Raw genomic sequence first — 15599 nt, 5'->3', positions numbered from 1 at the left:
GCCTTGTTTTGTTGAAGTTCACCTGTATATTAAACAATAAAATTTCAGTCACCAGAAACCTCTTGCTGCTTGGCAGCTGCCTGTAGTAGTAGTAGAACGTGTAGATGCTAGCAAAAGTAGTCATACATTGCAAACAAGTAGAAATACATTAACTCATAAGGAATCTAACAGATTTTCTTATGAAAAGAAGTATTTTCCCAGCAGGTTCCATGGAAGTCTGTAAGAGATGCTTAACCCTAATGAAGAAGCCAGTGTCTTCAAGTGCTTGTTTGGAAGCCTTCAAAAGTTAATTACATTTGACTTTTACTTGGTGTGAATTCCATGGAAATGTCTCCAGGTTTTTAATTTGGGGCTTTTTGTGTCTTTTTTTAAGTTAACTGCAGGTTCCCACCTCTTCATTTAGGGTCCCCGTGGAAAAGGTAAGAGGAGAAGACTCCGGATTACTCCTCAGCAATGGATAGAAGCTGTTAGCAGTGTGGTGTCCTGCTGGCAACAGTTACTGTGAGCTGTCAGGCAGGTTTCAGCTCAGCTTTTAAATTAATTTGGTCTGAGTCTGATAGAAGTACTTTGGAATTGTTACAGCATTTGGGTTTCCTGGAGGTCTGGTTTCTTTGCGTAGGGTTTTTTTTCTCTGATATGTGATGGTTAACTCTAGTTACTATAATTTCTTTAATGTGATTTAGTTACTCCAGGGATTGGTCACCCCATGGGGGATGCTCATCTTCCCTTAGGGTTTTGAACTTAAAGTTCAAATAAATAAATAAATGCTTCAATAAAATGAAGTATTGATTGATGCCCCATCAGCTTTGATCACCTAGAACCTAGAGATAGCATACACCCTTGTGCACATCAGCTTACTTGGATCTAGATTTATGCTGATAATTAGAGGAGAAATACCAGAGATGTTGAAGATTTGAGGCTTTAGAGATAGAAAGCCAGGCAAAATGGCAACCCCTGTTCATTGATACAGTGCAACAGTGAGATTTCAACCACACTTCTTGTGCACTGTCCTTTTTTTTTTTTTTTCTGGACAGGTATTTTCAGGAAACATACTTCATCTCGCTCTCATGGTTGCTTGAAGGAGCTTTAAAATTAAGAAAATAATGACTTTCAGTCCAGCATGTCTTGCTATTAAAACTGTCAGTCATCTTTGGTACTCTGTAAGTAGCAAGACCTCCACAGCCTGCACTCCCCCTGGCTGTGTTGTAGCTCAGTGAAAGAGCTCTTACTGAGGATGCCAGATCCCAGAACTGAACACTTTTTTATATGCAGGCAAGGCCAAGGAGTACTGAGGCCCTTTTATTTAGTTACAGCTGAAGCTACTCTTCAGTTGGCATCTACATTCATGAAGGCACGATGAAGTAATAATTCTGATTTCTGTCTAAAGTAAAGCTCAATAAAAGTGTAGGATAAAGTAACATTTCTAACTTGGCTTAACAGTCTCCCACATGGAGAAGTACAAATTGCAGCTTTTTACCAACAGTGGATGCTTTTCCTTCCAATCGTTTTCCTTTTTACTTTGGCAAGTACAGAAGAGTTGACAGAAATATAAGACTGATGGCTGGACATAGCAAGTGAGTCAGGAACTGAAGCTTTGCTAAAACTAGATTCATTCACCCAGGTTTAATCTCAATTACATCTAGTTTTTCAGACAGTTCAGCTACATCAAAACCATTAAGATGATTACTAACCCTACTGCTTTTTCACCTTTTGATTACAGATAGTTCTGAGAATTTTTAGGGTCTACAAATGTTAAACCAAACGAATCGAGACAAAAGAAAAGTTTTTATTTGGTGTAAAGTCAGAAATACAACATCTTTAAAACGTTCATAAGTTAAATGAAGGCCACAGTAGTGGGATGTAAAATGGCATGGAGATGCAACAACTGCTGTATACACACTGATGGATAAAATACCACTATCCAACCTACAATACAAAACCATGATTTTAAAATTACTTTTATCTTGGGAATTGCTGAAGCCTAACAAGCGCATGCTGTGTTACCAGGTGAGCTACAGGGCAGATGGAGATGGCAGTGATGTGGCTTTAAAGCTGCAGTGGCCGGAATGCAATGCAATCTTCAGAAGTCAATGCTTGCTGTGATTGTTCTTTAATGCTCAGACTCTGGACTAGCCATGTGATCTGCTCTACCTGCTAGCAATTCTTGGGTTAATTTAGAGTTCCAGTAATGTGAGAAAGTAGTCCATATAGAAGATTAAAATTAATTTTACACGTTGACAAGGACCCCCTGACACAAATGGTATTGTCCATTTTTCATCATTGGGTTTCTTGGCCCAAACTTGTAAGCAGCCCTCAAGACTGTACTGTTAGTGCTTTCTTTGCAGTCTTTTGACTTTGTTTAGAGTCTTTTGACTCCAGTGGGCATTGTGCAACCATTTTAAATGGGGAGAAATGGGAAATCTCACCTTTGGGAGGGGGGAACTTCACAATATCAATTTAGACTTAAGACACAGCAGTACCTAGCTTTTGAGAGGGGTTTATTCTTCTATTACACTGACTCATTCACACCATGCTTGAGAGAGATCCTTGAACTAGTGGTTTCCTTTTAAAAGGTCAAGTAAAATGGCTTCATTACTGTGGTGAGAACTCAGTCCTAGCTAATGTCCATAAGTAAATCTGCAGTGCAACAGATGCAACTAAGAACTACTCAGATTTACATACTTTGTATTTCAGCTTCTGCTCTCCCTTAATACTGATTATGCTGGACATGCTGCCTCTGTGGGAAGTGCTCAGACCTGTACTCTCGACTGAGCTCCCCTACAAAACCCAGCATCCAAGCCAGGAAAACCCAGCACCTTGACACCAGGCATTGCTCAGAGCAGCAGAGTTTTGAGAGGCAAAATCCACCTCTGTTCCACTGCATCCTTCTGCCTTAGATGTTTTTATGCAGTGCCTCAGGAAGCACTTCACAAGCTTGGGCTGTGAGCAAGGAAAACAGTTGCTCTGAGGCCTGAAGCAAAGACAAGTTTGGCACTTCAAGAGGAAAGTAAAAGGTAGGAAGGAAAGACTTGTTCTCAGCTCCTCACTTGCAGATTGTTCACAAACATGAGAAGCATTGCTGACCTCTTTCTGGAAAGGTTATCACTGAGGTTTTTACTGAACTTTTCATCACACAATAGAACTTTAGGAAGATCGTACATTGGGATGATGTGCCTGATCATTCTTCAGGGAAATGGGAAAGAAACAGTGATTTCAAGTGTACATATTACATCTGATACTGTGTCAGTTTGGTATTTCCCTGATTAAGTTGCATAACCTTGTTCCTCCTGTTACCCTCCCCCTTCCCAAAAAATCTGAGGTGTTTTTCTGTATGCAAACCCTGCAAACAATGTAATACTGTTCCTACTTCACAAAAATGCTTAACTGGTTTATAGGTTTTTGTTTTGTTTTGCAGAGCTATGAACAGTACTATACAGTAAACACATCTCAGGTGAAAAAAATGGAGGCAGTGAAACTGTGAATATTTTTATCAAATGGGATTTCAACACATTATTGTAACTATTACTTGGCTAGTCGAGAGATCTACCCTAAGACCTCAGAGTGCCAACAGACCTCTGTCTGCTTTTGAATCTGCTTTTTAACAAGATATGGTCCTTTTTAAAACAAATACAAAAATTTTTTAATTATCTACACTACATTTGCACATTGCTTAATCTTAATACACAAACTTCTATCTCCTGTTCATGACAATGCTCTTAATTCTGTTTATTACCAAAGTTTATAATCTTTCAGAGTCCAGTAAACCACAAACTAAAGTATTTTAGCTTATGTACCCTATGCCAGTTAAAACAAAACAAAAAAACCCCCAAACCAGCAGCAATACAATGACATAATCTGTGAGTCAACCCTTACTTCCTTTTGCTTTTTGTGTCAGTTGTCTGGAAAACACTAGATGCTGACATCAGGTTTTCTATATACTGTCCAAGAACTTGGTTTTCTGATTTCAGTTTCAAGTTTTCTTCCTTAACAGCATCTACTCGTGCTGAGAGATCTGTGAAGGTGATATTATAAGAAAAACATTAGACACTATTGCATACAATAATGAATGTGTTCTATGGGCCTGCATCAGACTAGTCACAGCTTTAACCCAGAAAACATCACCAGAGGGTATTATGTTACAGAACATTCTCCTACCCATGTTTTATCTAAAGGCCATTTTTCCAATATTTTGTAGTACAGTATTTGGACCAACTTGTTAAACTATACTGCTAGTCTGTAAGTTTATTACTGTCTTGAATTACGTTATTGCAAACTAAATTACTTTGCAAACAGGAGTTCAGTGATGAGCAGCCTCAGATGTGTGTCTTCTAATAAGCACAGACATATGAGCTGTATCACCCATCCTACTTGCTGTGCATTACCAAGGTCGAGCAAACGTCATGTTGCATAAAGAGGAAGACAAAAACCTATTTCCAAGACCTTGCTTTAAGTGACATAGTTCTGGACACTGTGGCTAAGGGCAGAGCAGTCACATTCTCTTCTTTTGCTTATTACTGTGTACTTGTAAAACATCTGATGTGTCAAGCTGCTAACCTTCAAGTGTGTGCTGCAGTTCCAAAACTTGATTAATAAGCCGTGTTTTCTCTTCTAATTCCACCTGATTCTCAGCCTCAACAGCTGCAATAAATCATGAGAGTTTTAGTGCAACCTCTGTTAACAGTTAGAAATTATACTAAATAGAAGTACAATGAGGAACAAGAACATTAAGAATTTATACCATCCATGTCGGCGTTCATCATTGTAGTAGGGGCTCTTTCCACTTTTGAAAAGCGTTTTCTTGAGCGATACTCTGCTTAAAGAAAAAATAGGAGACAGCAATTATTGGAACTTCTGTAATATTTGATTTTTAGATGTATTTTTCTAATTCAGAAGGGTCAGTGCTTTAGCCTAAGGCAGAGCCACCTTTCTCACCAGTCTTGTTTTTCCTAGGCCTCATGCCGTATGTACCCATGGTTCGGCGAGTAACTATGCCTCTGTTTACAAAAATAACTGATCTACATTACTGCAAAGCATGAAATATCGCTCTTTCAATGATGTAATCGCCGCCTTCTCAGCTCCGATCATTCTGGAACGGGTTATTCTAGACCTGGCTACTCCTGAACGCCGGAGCGGAATGGCCCTGCATTGTCCCCCCGCCACTGCTGGCCTGCGAGACGGGGTGTTGGCCTCGGTGCCCTGCCATCCCCCGGCACCCCTGCCATCCGCCGCCCCGCCGCTCCCATCCCGCTCGCACCGCGGCGCGGGGCAGGTGCGCTAACAGCAGCACTGCAGAGGGGCGTCCCCGCAGGAGCCGGCCGGCAGCCGCCCCCTTGTCCGCGAACCCCCCCGCGCGTTCCCAGGCTGTGTCGGCCCCGCGGCCCGTCCCGCCGCCCCTGCCCCTGTCCCCGTCCCTGTCCCTGTCCCTGTCCCTGTCCCCGTCCCGCCCCGCACCTGCCCGCCGCCGGCGCCTCCCGCGGGCTGTGCCCGGCCCGGCCCGCTCCGCGCTGCCAACGCGCCTGCGCCGCGCGCGGGGAGGGCGGGGCCGGGGAGGCGGGAGCGCCATGGCCCCGCCCCGGGGCGGAGCGCGACGGCCGAGCGCCCTCACAGCCCGCTGAGCTAAGGTAATGTGTCTGAATTAGCTCCTCCTAGGCTCGTACCCTCACGGTGCTCACAGCAGCGGTCCTCAATGGTTGGTCGCTCTGCGGAGCGTTCAGAAGAGGTTAAGAAAAGAAACATTCCCTGGTGTGGAACCCCTTCGGCTTTCGGTAGGTTGGCAAAGCCCGAGGAAGGTGCGAGAAGACAGTACGCGTGTGTGGCTGCTGTTAACTCCCGGGCTGTTGTATGTGGAGCTCTGGGAGAGGAGGCTGGCAGCCGCAGCCCGGCGAGTTTCCGTGCCCCGGTTCAGGCCGTGTACACCCGCAGCCCGGCGGTGCCCTCCTCCACAGCACTGTCCGCACTAAGGGACGGGTGGTTTAGCTCCCTGCCTCGGTGTCCCACAGGGATCACATCACACAAGAACCTAAGTCACTTCCCGGAGTTGCTCCCCTCTAATGGCTCAGTAGCTCCAAACCAGCGCTCCTGTCTCACTATTGTTGCCTTGGTTGCCTGGAGGGAATCCTCACTTTGACCTCATAGCGCAATCTGTGAGCCACAGCAAAGGAATGCGAAACATTCATAACCTGAGCTAATTTTGGTGGCTTCACTGAAGTGACTGCACTGCCTAACTCGTAGTACTATGTGGTTTGAACCATATGTTGCAGTGAAATACATTCATATTTTATCTGTAAATTACAGTAATCTGTCTAGTTGAAAGTAAATAATTCAACGCTGTGCAGACACTCAGGAAGATAAAGGCATTTGGGAAGTGAGCCCTCTGCTGTATTTTTAAATACACTTCAGAAAGTGCGTATTTCTAACATCTTCATCTTCTGGCTGCCTCCACAGTGTAATTATTGTGACAATGACTTCTTTTAACCTTACAATCAGATAAGTTCAGATTAGACTGAATGGTATTCAAGGTCTGAAAATGTACTGCAATTAGACTCTTGCTATCCGTCTGTACTGGAAAATGAATCTGTTTCCACTTCCATTAGCTAGTTTACTTAAAAGCATACCGCAGTCTCTACAAAGGGCATTTTCAACACCGCAATCCCTATTTCTTGCAAGCAGTCCTCTCAGGTGGTGGCTGGGCTTTAGGAGCTTGTTGGAAGGTTTCCTTGATTGCTGTTTTTAAAATGCCAGGTGCTTGCAGTGTTTCGATTTTGCTTGTTGCTCTGGCAAACCTGGCAATCAACAGGTTCTCCTAATTCTTTCTAATGAGGCAATCTCCAGCACCTGCATTAACAGGGGAAAAAGATTATGGCCAGATTCTCCGGGTGTGTACAGATGGATGGAGACCTTGGTTACCTGAATGTGCTATGTTTTTATACTGTAAGAGGGGGAAAAAATACTGTGGGCTGATCTTGAGGAAATACACCTCTCTGCTACAGAAATTCCACTTTTCTTGCTGCATTACAGTTGTAGATTATTGTCAAAACTGTCCCAAAATGAGCATATGGGGGAAATCCTTGATGTAAAATTATGGGACAGAATGGAAACCAGACATATTGACTCCTGTGCTGTTGCAGGCAAAGCAGTAGTAATTTCAAGAGCTGCTGGTTTACCCACTCTTTCCTTTTTGGTGTGCATACCGTTGGGGTTCATTCTACTTTGCCTGGTTGTGGTTTCTCACTGTAGTACTTTGTTTTGATTCTGAACTCTGAGCATGAGCACCAGGATGAACTCCTTTTCAGAAGTCAACCTCTATGAGAGGTTTTTTTGTTTTTCCTTTAGAGAAAGCTGTTGTTCAGAGCTTCCAGTGTTGGCATTGTAGAGGGGTTGTCAGCAGAGAGCAGATGACATTTCTAGTCTACAGAGTGCTGTGTGTTACTAGGTTAGCATTGAATGCTCCAGGGACCAAAAGGTTTGGGTTGATACTGCTGCGTGTAAATTCCACAGAGACAATGCCTACATCATCCTGTGTTCCCTTAAAAAGGCTTGTATTCCTTACCTTCCTCTATTTTCCAGTGCAAAGAAGGAAACTCCAGGATTCTAAATATCCAGTGCACCTTTACTTTTAAACAAACACCAAAAAACACACACATGCTCAAAAAACCCAAAACACAACTGCAAAAATGCCCAAACCAAATATATCACAGAATAAAGGTCGACAGCCCAAAATATTCTTGTATGAGGAATCAACCAAGGAACCAGAAGCTTAACGTGTCACAATTACCTACTAGTTTTTAAAATTCCTTAGCTCACCTTTCTTGTACTGTGTAATATATTATCAATCAATTTTTTTGTGCACTTTACATTTAGAGCTTTAGGGAGTTGGGATATATTCCCAGCAATCAGATTACTTTTATAACCAGACCGTGTCCTAGGGAAGGCACCTATTAACATTGTGACACGAAGGTGGGTTGAGTGTTGACCTGACAGGTCTGCACTTGGGTCACAACAACCCCAGGCAGTGCTACAGACTATTTTCTAAGGCATTTGTTTAAATCAGAGGAGGCATTCATGATACTGCCATTATATTAAATTTATAGGACCAAGTTGCAGTTTACAAATGCAGCTATCTACGCTAATTTACATCTTAAGTTCTAGTTAGATTTAATAAAAGTAGCTGCTGTCACTGGCAAAAGGAATCAATTTATTCCGTTTCACTGAAAGAGCAATTTTTTGCTTAAAATAAATCAACCTCCCTAGGATATAAAATCTATACTAAGGAGTACTGATATACTCCCTAGTATATAAATTACCTGTATATGAGTTCAGGTAAAACTAATATTTACCTGAATTCATATACAGGCACGGTTACAAACTGAAGGAGAGGATTTTATTGCTGTGCCCTCAGTCTCTCTCTCAGTCATTACTGCTAATGACAAACCTTTTCAGAGGTTTTGTTTCTAAAACTCCGTGTTACACCCTGTTTTTCCCATGGCACGCGGTGCCAAGCAGCAAGCCTCTGGCTTCCCTTCTGGCCACGTTCCAGGCAGCAGAGGCGCCTGCCTGAGCCCCGTGGTGACAGAGGCTCCGCTGTGCCCCGCTACAATGGAAATGTGTCCTTTCTTTCACTCACAGGGGAAGGCATTGTGCGTGTTGCTGAGATGGCTTCGCTCTTTGAACTGTACTGGTTTGCTCCTTTGGCTAATTATTGCCACAAAGAAAAAGACAGAAAGGGACACAAGTGGCTTAAGTCCTTTTCCTTGCTATGCCAACTTGCCAGACCCGTTAGATCAAATCTTCATCCTTTTGTTTCTCTGCAGAAATAACAGGCTCTGAAGAGGTTTTTAGGTGTTTTTTTTTTTTATGTAATTTTGCTTTACACCAAATTCTCTGTAATTCTTATTATTCTTTCAGAGTAACCTCAATAAGCTTTTGTTGCCTGGTGCATATTTACAGCTGGGGTCTTCTGTTAGGCGCAGAATTTGAGTGCTTTTTAGATTGTGCTTTTCCCAACTAAATCAATTTATACAAAATGAACAAATACTTTGGCTTACAATGTTGTAACTCATCTGTGTCCTTACTTATTGTGCATGTCTTGGTTTTGCCTTAAGTCCTGAGTTAGAGTGGGACCTCATCAGCTGATATAACCTTTGAGCATACAGTTGGAATGAAAAAGTGCAGTCTTTTCAGAAGGTCTGCAGAAAGCAAGCCTCAGAAAGCCTCATAATTTCTCTTTATCCCTGAAGAGGCCTACCTTCATATAGCTACATGGATCTATATAGCCACCATATGGCTGCACCATATCCTCTGCAAGATTGAGCAGGAGTGCAACAGTTCTCTTTTCTACTGACTCCACAAAAATGCATTTTTGAATAGGCTGAGGAACTGTATGTACTCTTTGCAGCTTTGGGCTGTGGATACCAACATCTGTTACATAACATAATGATCTCAAATGTTTGATCCTCATTGTAATCATCAGCTACAGGTTTGCCACCAGGTTTTGTGGAAGGATATTCAGCAAGGTTCTATAAAGCTTTACTGGTAACTTAATTAGATGAAAAACTGCTTTGTCTTTCTGTAAGTTAAGGGTTTGTATGTGCTTCTAAAAGGATAGGTTTACCTGAGAAATGTAGTCACTGATGTTGGCTTTCTGTAAAACATATTTGAAAAAAGAGTAAGGTAATTTCTAGGTACTCTTCAATGAAGAAAGAGGGCCTTCATCTGCTTATTCAGCATTGGTTGGAAGTACAGTAAAGACATTTTTGCAGATGTTGGACTACATTTCACTGTTTTGTTTTACTTTTGGTTTGATTTCCTCTGTGCTTTTGTTTGGGTAGGTCATTTTTTGAGGGAACTTTATCTAGTGCTGTGAGTTTCTAAATTGAATGATATTTCTTTTATTGAAGGTAAAAATATTTTCACGTATGTTTTCCTTTATTTCATGTGCAGTTAATATTGCTATTGAAATACTTTCTGGAAAGTTTCTATCTTGCTACCATTTTGTGTTTGTCTTAATTGACATGGAAGTGTTTTATTTTTATTACCTGCATACTTAACAAATGGAAAGACTGCTGTTTTGAAAGAGCAATAGCTATTAAATATTCATGGCTTGTGCTTGGTTAAGGAGGCTCAGTAACCCCTGTTGCTTTGACACAGTGGCTTTTCACTGTACCATTGGAACTTTGATATGAAGGCTGTATTCTGATTATCATTCAGATTGTAGATATAGAGCATGTTGATCTACTTGCCTCTTTAGTATCTTTCCAGTACGTTTTAAGAAATGGGGGCAAAACCTTACGCAGTAACAAATGTGCTCAGGTTCACTAAAACCAGTGCACCTTTGTGAACCTTTTTAATAATTAATAGAAGAAGACTTGCATATAAAACATCATCATTCTCAGACAAAGTCCACTTAGGATCTACATATTGCAAGCCTAGTTTCCTTACTCCTTGCTCAAACTTGCTCTCATCCACCCTAAGGAATCTTTTTCTCTCTCACTGTGTGGACTTTTAGCTTCCCTGCTCTTCTGGAATTGATGTTATTCTCCAGTCTTACTGGAGTTGCCCCAGAGTTACTGTAATTAGTCTTAACTTCAGCTGGGAGAGTTAAAGAAGACTGTTTCCTACAAAGTGTATCATTGTCTCTTCCTGTTGTAGGTTAGGAATATTCTAATTTTTCTAAGGAATTGTACTTTCTTTTCTCCAGGTGTAGCCAGAATAAATGGACCAGGGTTATTATTTTCCATGAACCTTACTATATTTACCCTCTGTGCCTTCAAGCTATAAGCTTGCCTGAAAATGTCACTTATTTTCAATTATTCTGATTTTACTTCTGCTTTCTGACTGGCCGTCCACATCTCTTCACTACCAGGGGAAACGCTGTAATACTGGTAACAGTTCTTACATAAAAAGCCTCTGTATTGTGAACATGAGCTTTCTCTGACCCTGAGTGTTCTGCAGTCAAGAGTCCAGCAGATTCTGAGTGCTCAGTTTCTGAGGTGCAGTACAGTCCTATGTGCCGTGCTGCTGAGGAGATCTCTTTTATAGCAGTGACATCTGTCAGGGCTTAGCTTTGAGTATCAAGCCTCAAATGCCAAGAGTGACTTGGAAACCCACGGGCAGTTGGTGCTCTCATGAGAGAGTTTTTAACCTTGCTCTGTTTTCCCGTGGGTATTAACATATTCCAAGCTGCAGGGTGCTGAGGTTAGAGCAGGAGAGGAGGCTGGTGGGTGTTTGCCTTCTGGAGGAAGAGACTTGACATCTCCTGAAAGACTAAGAAAGCCACATGGCAAAACCACCCCTCTGGGAGAGCAGAGTGAAACCCGTCCAGTGTAACGGAGTGATCCCTGACTCAGCTTCCTCTGGATGCTTTGCACAGAGAAGACGATCCTGCCACTGAATGCTGCCCCTCACATCTGTTCCTGATGTTACCAGCTGTGCAGCAGGTCACAAAACTGTGTCCTCTAGGATACCTCTACCCCTCTACACCCTGCTAGAGGGAAAGAGTGAGATTCATTGTCAGAGAGCCCCTCGTTATTGTACAGCTCGGACCAAGCTCTGACAGATTGTTTTCTTGCCAACCGCATCTCGGTGTCAGCAGCCCTATACGATGTGCAAACAAAGTGCATTCAAAGGTCCAGCTCAGCCCCATCACACTAATATGGAATTGCTCATAGAAAATTGTGTTATAGAAATAAGGTTAACTTAGTGGATTTGGCTTGTGGGTTTTTTTAAATATAGGAGGTAAATACAGCATGCACAATAACATTCTTTGTGCAAAAAAACCCCCAAAAACAAGAAGCGGAAGGAAATGTGGCTTGTTCAAAAATAAGCCCTCCAGATCCCTAGTAGTGTGAATTAGCAGCCATGCTCTTTGGCAGCCATGCTGGCATAATCAAGTTGATACTGTGGCCTCACCTTTCTAAATAATTTATTATCGATTCGTATTAACTCACTTCATTTTTCCACTACGTAGGACTCTTCCTACTTCCCCCTTCCATTTTTATTCCATAAGTGGGGAGGAGAAGGCTGGAGGGGTGGGCAGTCTTTGCTTTCGTATTTTCCTTTAAAATGCTTAATAGTGGGGATTTAAAATATCACCTTATTTCCATTACTAATTAACTTGCATCACTCATTGTGAGCTCTCACTAGAGTATGTCCGAGGTTTATTATTCTGTATACAGCATTACCTGTATTTTAGTTGATAGTAATAACTGCTGAGTTAATATTTCTGTAACAGTGTCTCTCTAACCAGTGAAAGGCTCTGTGTGCTCAGATGAAGAGTGTATATTACCATATGCTAATATATGAAAACTGTGGTAGCCTCCTTACCCCCAAACCCTCAATTCTTAGCTCATCACAAGGCGTATTCAAACCACGCAACTGAAAAAAAGTTTGCTTGAGGGCATTTTGCTAAAAATACCTTGTACCTGGTATTCAGGACAAACTTGCCTGCTCTCACAGTGCTGTTATTCAGCCTGTGGAATTCGCATTGTACCAGCAGAGTGCTGCAGTCTCTTACCTGCGTCATCCGCCAAAGAAATGTTGGTGAAGGTGCCATCCTCCTCGTCCAAAGGTAACTCCATTTTGCTGCTGTTTCCCCAAGTTTTGGAGCTGTGTGTTAAGCATGGCAGTTGTCAGCCATCTTTAAATGCGCACGTGACTCCTCTGGTTAAATCTTTAATGAGTCCAGCACAGGTGGTGTTGGCAGCTGCACACGTCTTGCTCTGTGTGCCGTCTCCTCTGAACCTTGAGCTCTTCTGCGGAAATTGTTGGGCTGCAAGGTTTTCTGCCTTCTCACTGCTTCGTCAAACAAATGCTGAACAAACACTGCTGTTGCAAGTTCTTTCTGTAACAGGACTGTATCCATCCTAGCTGGCTTTTTGTGATCATTGTTTTTTATTTTTGTTAGGGCTGCACGTGAGATTTTCATGGAGGGGTTTTTGATACAGAAAAAAGCAAAAGTAACTTGGTGTTCAAGAAATGTTGCTTACAGTCCATGAAAGTGCAATGGACAGACCTGGGAGCAGCAGCAATTTTAAGATACAACCCCCAAATACTTAGGAATGTGAGTGATTTTATTTACGTGAAACAACTGCATCAAAACCGATCAGGTAATGTGAAAAAGTGAAGGTTTATAAGTGACTGTCTGACATCCTGTGGTAGAAGACAGGAGGAAGGAAGAGAAATAAGGTTCAAAGAAAATCCCGCTTTAGTCATCTTGCTTTGCTTCTTAAAGAATGCTGGACGCAGTTTGAACGTACAGATGAAAAGTTCACCTCAAACTACTTACTTTAAGAATATCTTTTGTTTGTACTTCTGGAACACAGTGTTTTCTTGCAATTAATTTGAAAATATAAAATGGCCTTGACTGAGGACAGAATTGTGAATAGTGGAGTAACTATTTTCAGGGTGTTGCATGCTCAGAATCTGCCTGTCCTTTATTTTTTAAATTTTGTAGTCAGAAAAAGATTGTAAATTGAGAGTGTTGACAAATGTGGTTTTTTTCTTTATTGTAGTTCAGAGCTCTCTAAAGTCTCACTAAAAATCAGATCCTAGTCTTGTGAAGCACTGACCAATTATCAAATGAGAATTCTCTGAACTTAGAGTCTGCCTTTCACACTTTTGGATGTAATCTTGGACTTCTGAGACAGCTTCTGTGTACAAAGAAAATGCATATAAATTGGCAGGACAAAGGACATAAGATGCAGAATCACAGAATTAATTAGGCTGGAAAAGACCTCTGAGATCATCAAGTCCAACCTTTGATCATCACTGTGTTAATCAGACCATGGCACTGAGTGCCACATCCAGTTGTTTCTTGAACACCTCCAGGGATGATGACTCCATCACCTCCCTGGGCAGCCTGTTCCAATGTTCAACAACACTTTTTGTGAAGAAATTCCTCCTGGTGTCCATCTTGAACCATTCCTGGCACAGCTTGAGGCCATTTTGTCCTGTCCTGTTGCTTGTTGCCTGCTAGAGGAGGCTTTCCCCCATCTGGCCATAACCTCCTGTCAGGGAGTTCTAGAGAGTGATGAGGTCCCCCCTGAGCCCCCTTTTCTCCAAGACAAACACCCCCAGCTCCCTCAGCTGCCTCTCACAGGACTTGTGCTCCCCCAGACCCTTCCCAGCTCCATTGCCCTTCTCTGGACACGCTGCAGCCCCTCAGTGTCTTTCTTCTAGTGAGGAGCCCAGAACTGGACACAGCACTCGAGGTGTGGCCTCAGTTTCCTTCTGATCTTTTAATTGCTTTATTTAGGCTTTTCTTTTGGTGTCAGTGAAGTTATTGAGACCTGCTTTCAGACGCTGAAAGCCAAGCATGTCTTGCATTTTCAAAACTGTGTTGAGTTGCTCATTTTTTTGTTTTATACAGATCAGAACCAGCTCAAAATTTACCTTACTGGTCTTGGGGTTCTCCTGCCCAAGGGTAGGGATTGGACTAGACAATATTGATAAGTCCCTTTCAACTCAGCATATTCTATGATTCTTTATACTCTGTAAAGGGACTTGCTGATTTCATTCCAGATCCTTGAGTATCGCAAAGGGGTTCTGTATCAATTTGGGTTTTTTTTTCTTCTTTCCAGGATACAACAGCATGCTTCAGAGCTCTCATGATGAAGCTAAAGCTACAAAACATTTTGATCTTTTGTCTTCATTGCATCTTTTATTGTTCTCAGACATGTTGTGCATGGTAGAAGCATTTCAGCAAATTGATTTGGAAGGGCAGTTTCTAAAAACATATGCAATTATATAATCTGTTCATCCGTTACCTCTGAATTTTTACAAATCGTGTGCTTGTGGAACCTAAGGGCTGTATCTTGTCTGAACTGTGAAGCCCCCATCCGACCAGTTTGATTAACTTCTTGAGCCTGTGTCAGTATTGTTCTATCCTACTGGCCATGCAGGTATCCTCTAGTAGATACAGTTTCCGTGAAAGTTATTATCTGGTTTTAGACAGCTTGTCACAGCACCCAAGTGAATATGGATGTTGTGCAGCTGTTAGTCAAGCCTAGCTCAAAGCCATTAGCAGAAGTGTTGCAGAGCAGAGGCTGTATTTTTATAAGAGTCAGTAGGAAAGACTCCTCCAGGTGAAGGAGCATATGATGATTCAGGGAGGAGTTGGGCTGTCTCCTGAGATACACCAATGCCTGCACTTTATGGAGTCAAGCTCTTGTGTTTGTGCCAAGTGTGTTCCACTCCATATGGCACCAAAGAGCAGGCTACCTGAGGAGCTTTTTTGTGCTTCCCTAACAGAGTCAAGACTCCAAGGCTCAAAAGGCTCTCTACAGTCGTGTCAGAGCTCATTAAAGCTCCCTGTGAAAGAAGGGCCTTTGCACAGATGGCATGTTGGATTCATTTCCTCAGTCAGTGCCTCTGCCTCTGGATGAGAGAGGGAAGGTGTAGCTACACGTCTTTGGGTGCACGTGTGTATGGACAGGGACAACATGGCACTCACGCTGTTTTACAGCAGCCCTTTGCTTCCCGTGAGGAGGACCTGGGAACCAGGCTTGTGGGAGACTCATTTACCAACATGGGATTTAAAAGCAGTCTACTGTGTGATCTTGTTTCTTTCTTGCCCCAAATAGTCTCCATATTTTAAACATGCA

General features: G+C 42.4%; 1 protein-coding gene across 4 annotated transcripts; it reads right to left on the bottom strand.

The window, feature by feature from the left end:
* Positions 1-1766: 1766 nt before the first annotated feature.
* Positions 1767-12652, bottom strand: SCOC (short coiled-coil protein). Of its 4 annotated transcripts, none has more exons than XM_066317975.1 (4): positions 12512-12646; positions 4739-4810; positions 4555-4638; positions 1767-4012 (listed from the first exon to the last, which is right to left on the bottom strand). In XM_066317975.1, exons 1-4 carry the CDS (start codon positions 12573-12575, stop codon positions 3870-3872), a joined length of 363 nt encoding a protein of 120 aa, XP_066174072.1. In that variant the 5' UTR covers positions 12576-12646; the 3' UTR covers positions 1767-3869. The 4 variants fall into 4 exon arrangements, with proteins under 4 accessions (XP_066174072.1, XP_066174075.1, XP_066174074.1 ...); XM_066317978.1 differs by lacking the exon at positions 12512-12646 and adding an exon at positions 5455-5523 and having other exon boundaries at positions 4739-4814; XM_066317977.1 differs by lacking the exon at positions 4555-4638 and having other exon boundaries at positions 12512-12652.
* Positions 12653-15599: the final 2947 nt, after the last annotated feature.

This window comes from Sylvia atricapilla, chromosome 4 (genome assembly GCF_009819655.1).
Source record: "Sylvia atricapilla isolate bSylAtr1 chromosome 4, bSylAtr1.pri, whole genome shotgun sequence".
Lineage (NCBI taxonomy): Eukaryota > Metazoa > Chordata > Aves > Passeriformes > Sylviidae > Sylvia > Sylvia atricapilla.
Note: the sequence above shows the minus strand (reverse complement) of the source record. Positions and strands in the feature narration are given on the sequence as shown.

What these genes read in the sequence shown, in the direction of transcription:
- SCOC (XM_066317975.1), bottom strand. Translation starts at nt 12,575, where the DNA reads ATGGAGTTACCTTTGGACGAGGAGGATGGCACCTTCACCAACATTTCT. An exon ending in TTCTTTGGCGGATGACGCAG is followed by an intron (nt 4,811 to 12,511) that starts GTAAGAGACTGC and finishes TTCTTTAAGCAG; the next exon opens with AGTATCGCTCAAGAAAACGC. An exon ending in GATGAACGCCGACATGGATG is followed by an intron (nt 4,639 to 4,738) that starts GTATAAATTCTT and finishes GATTTATTGCAG; the next exon opens with CTGTTGAGGCTGAGAATCAG.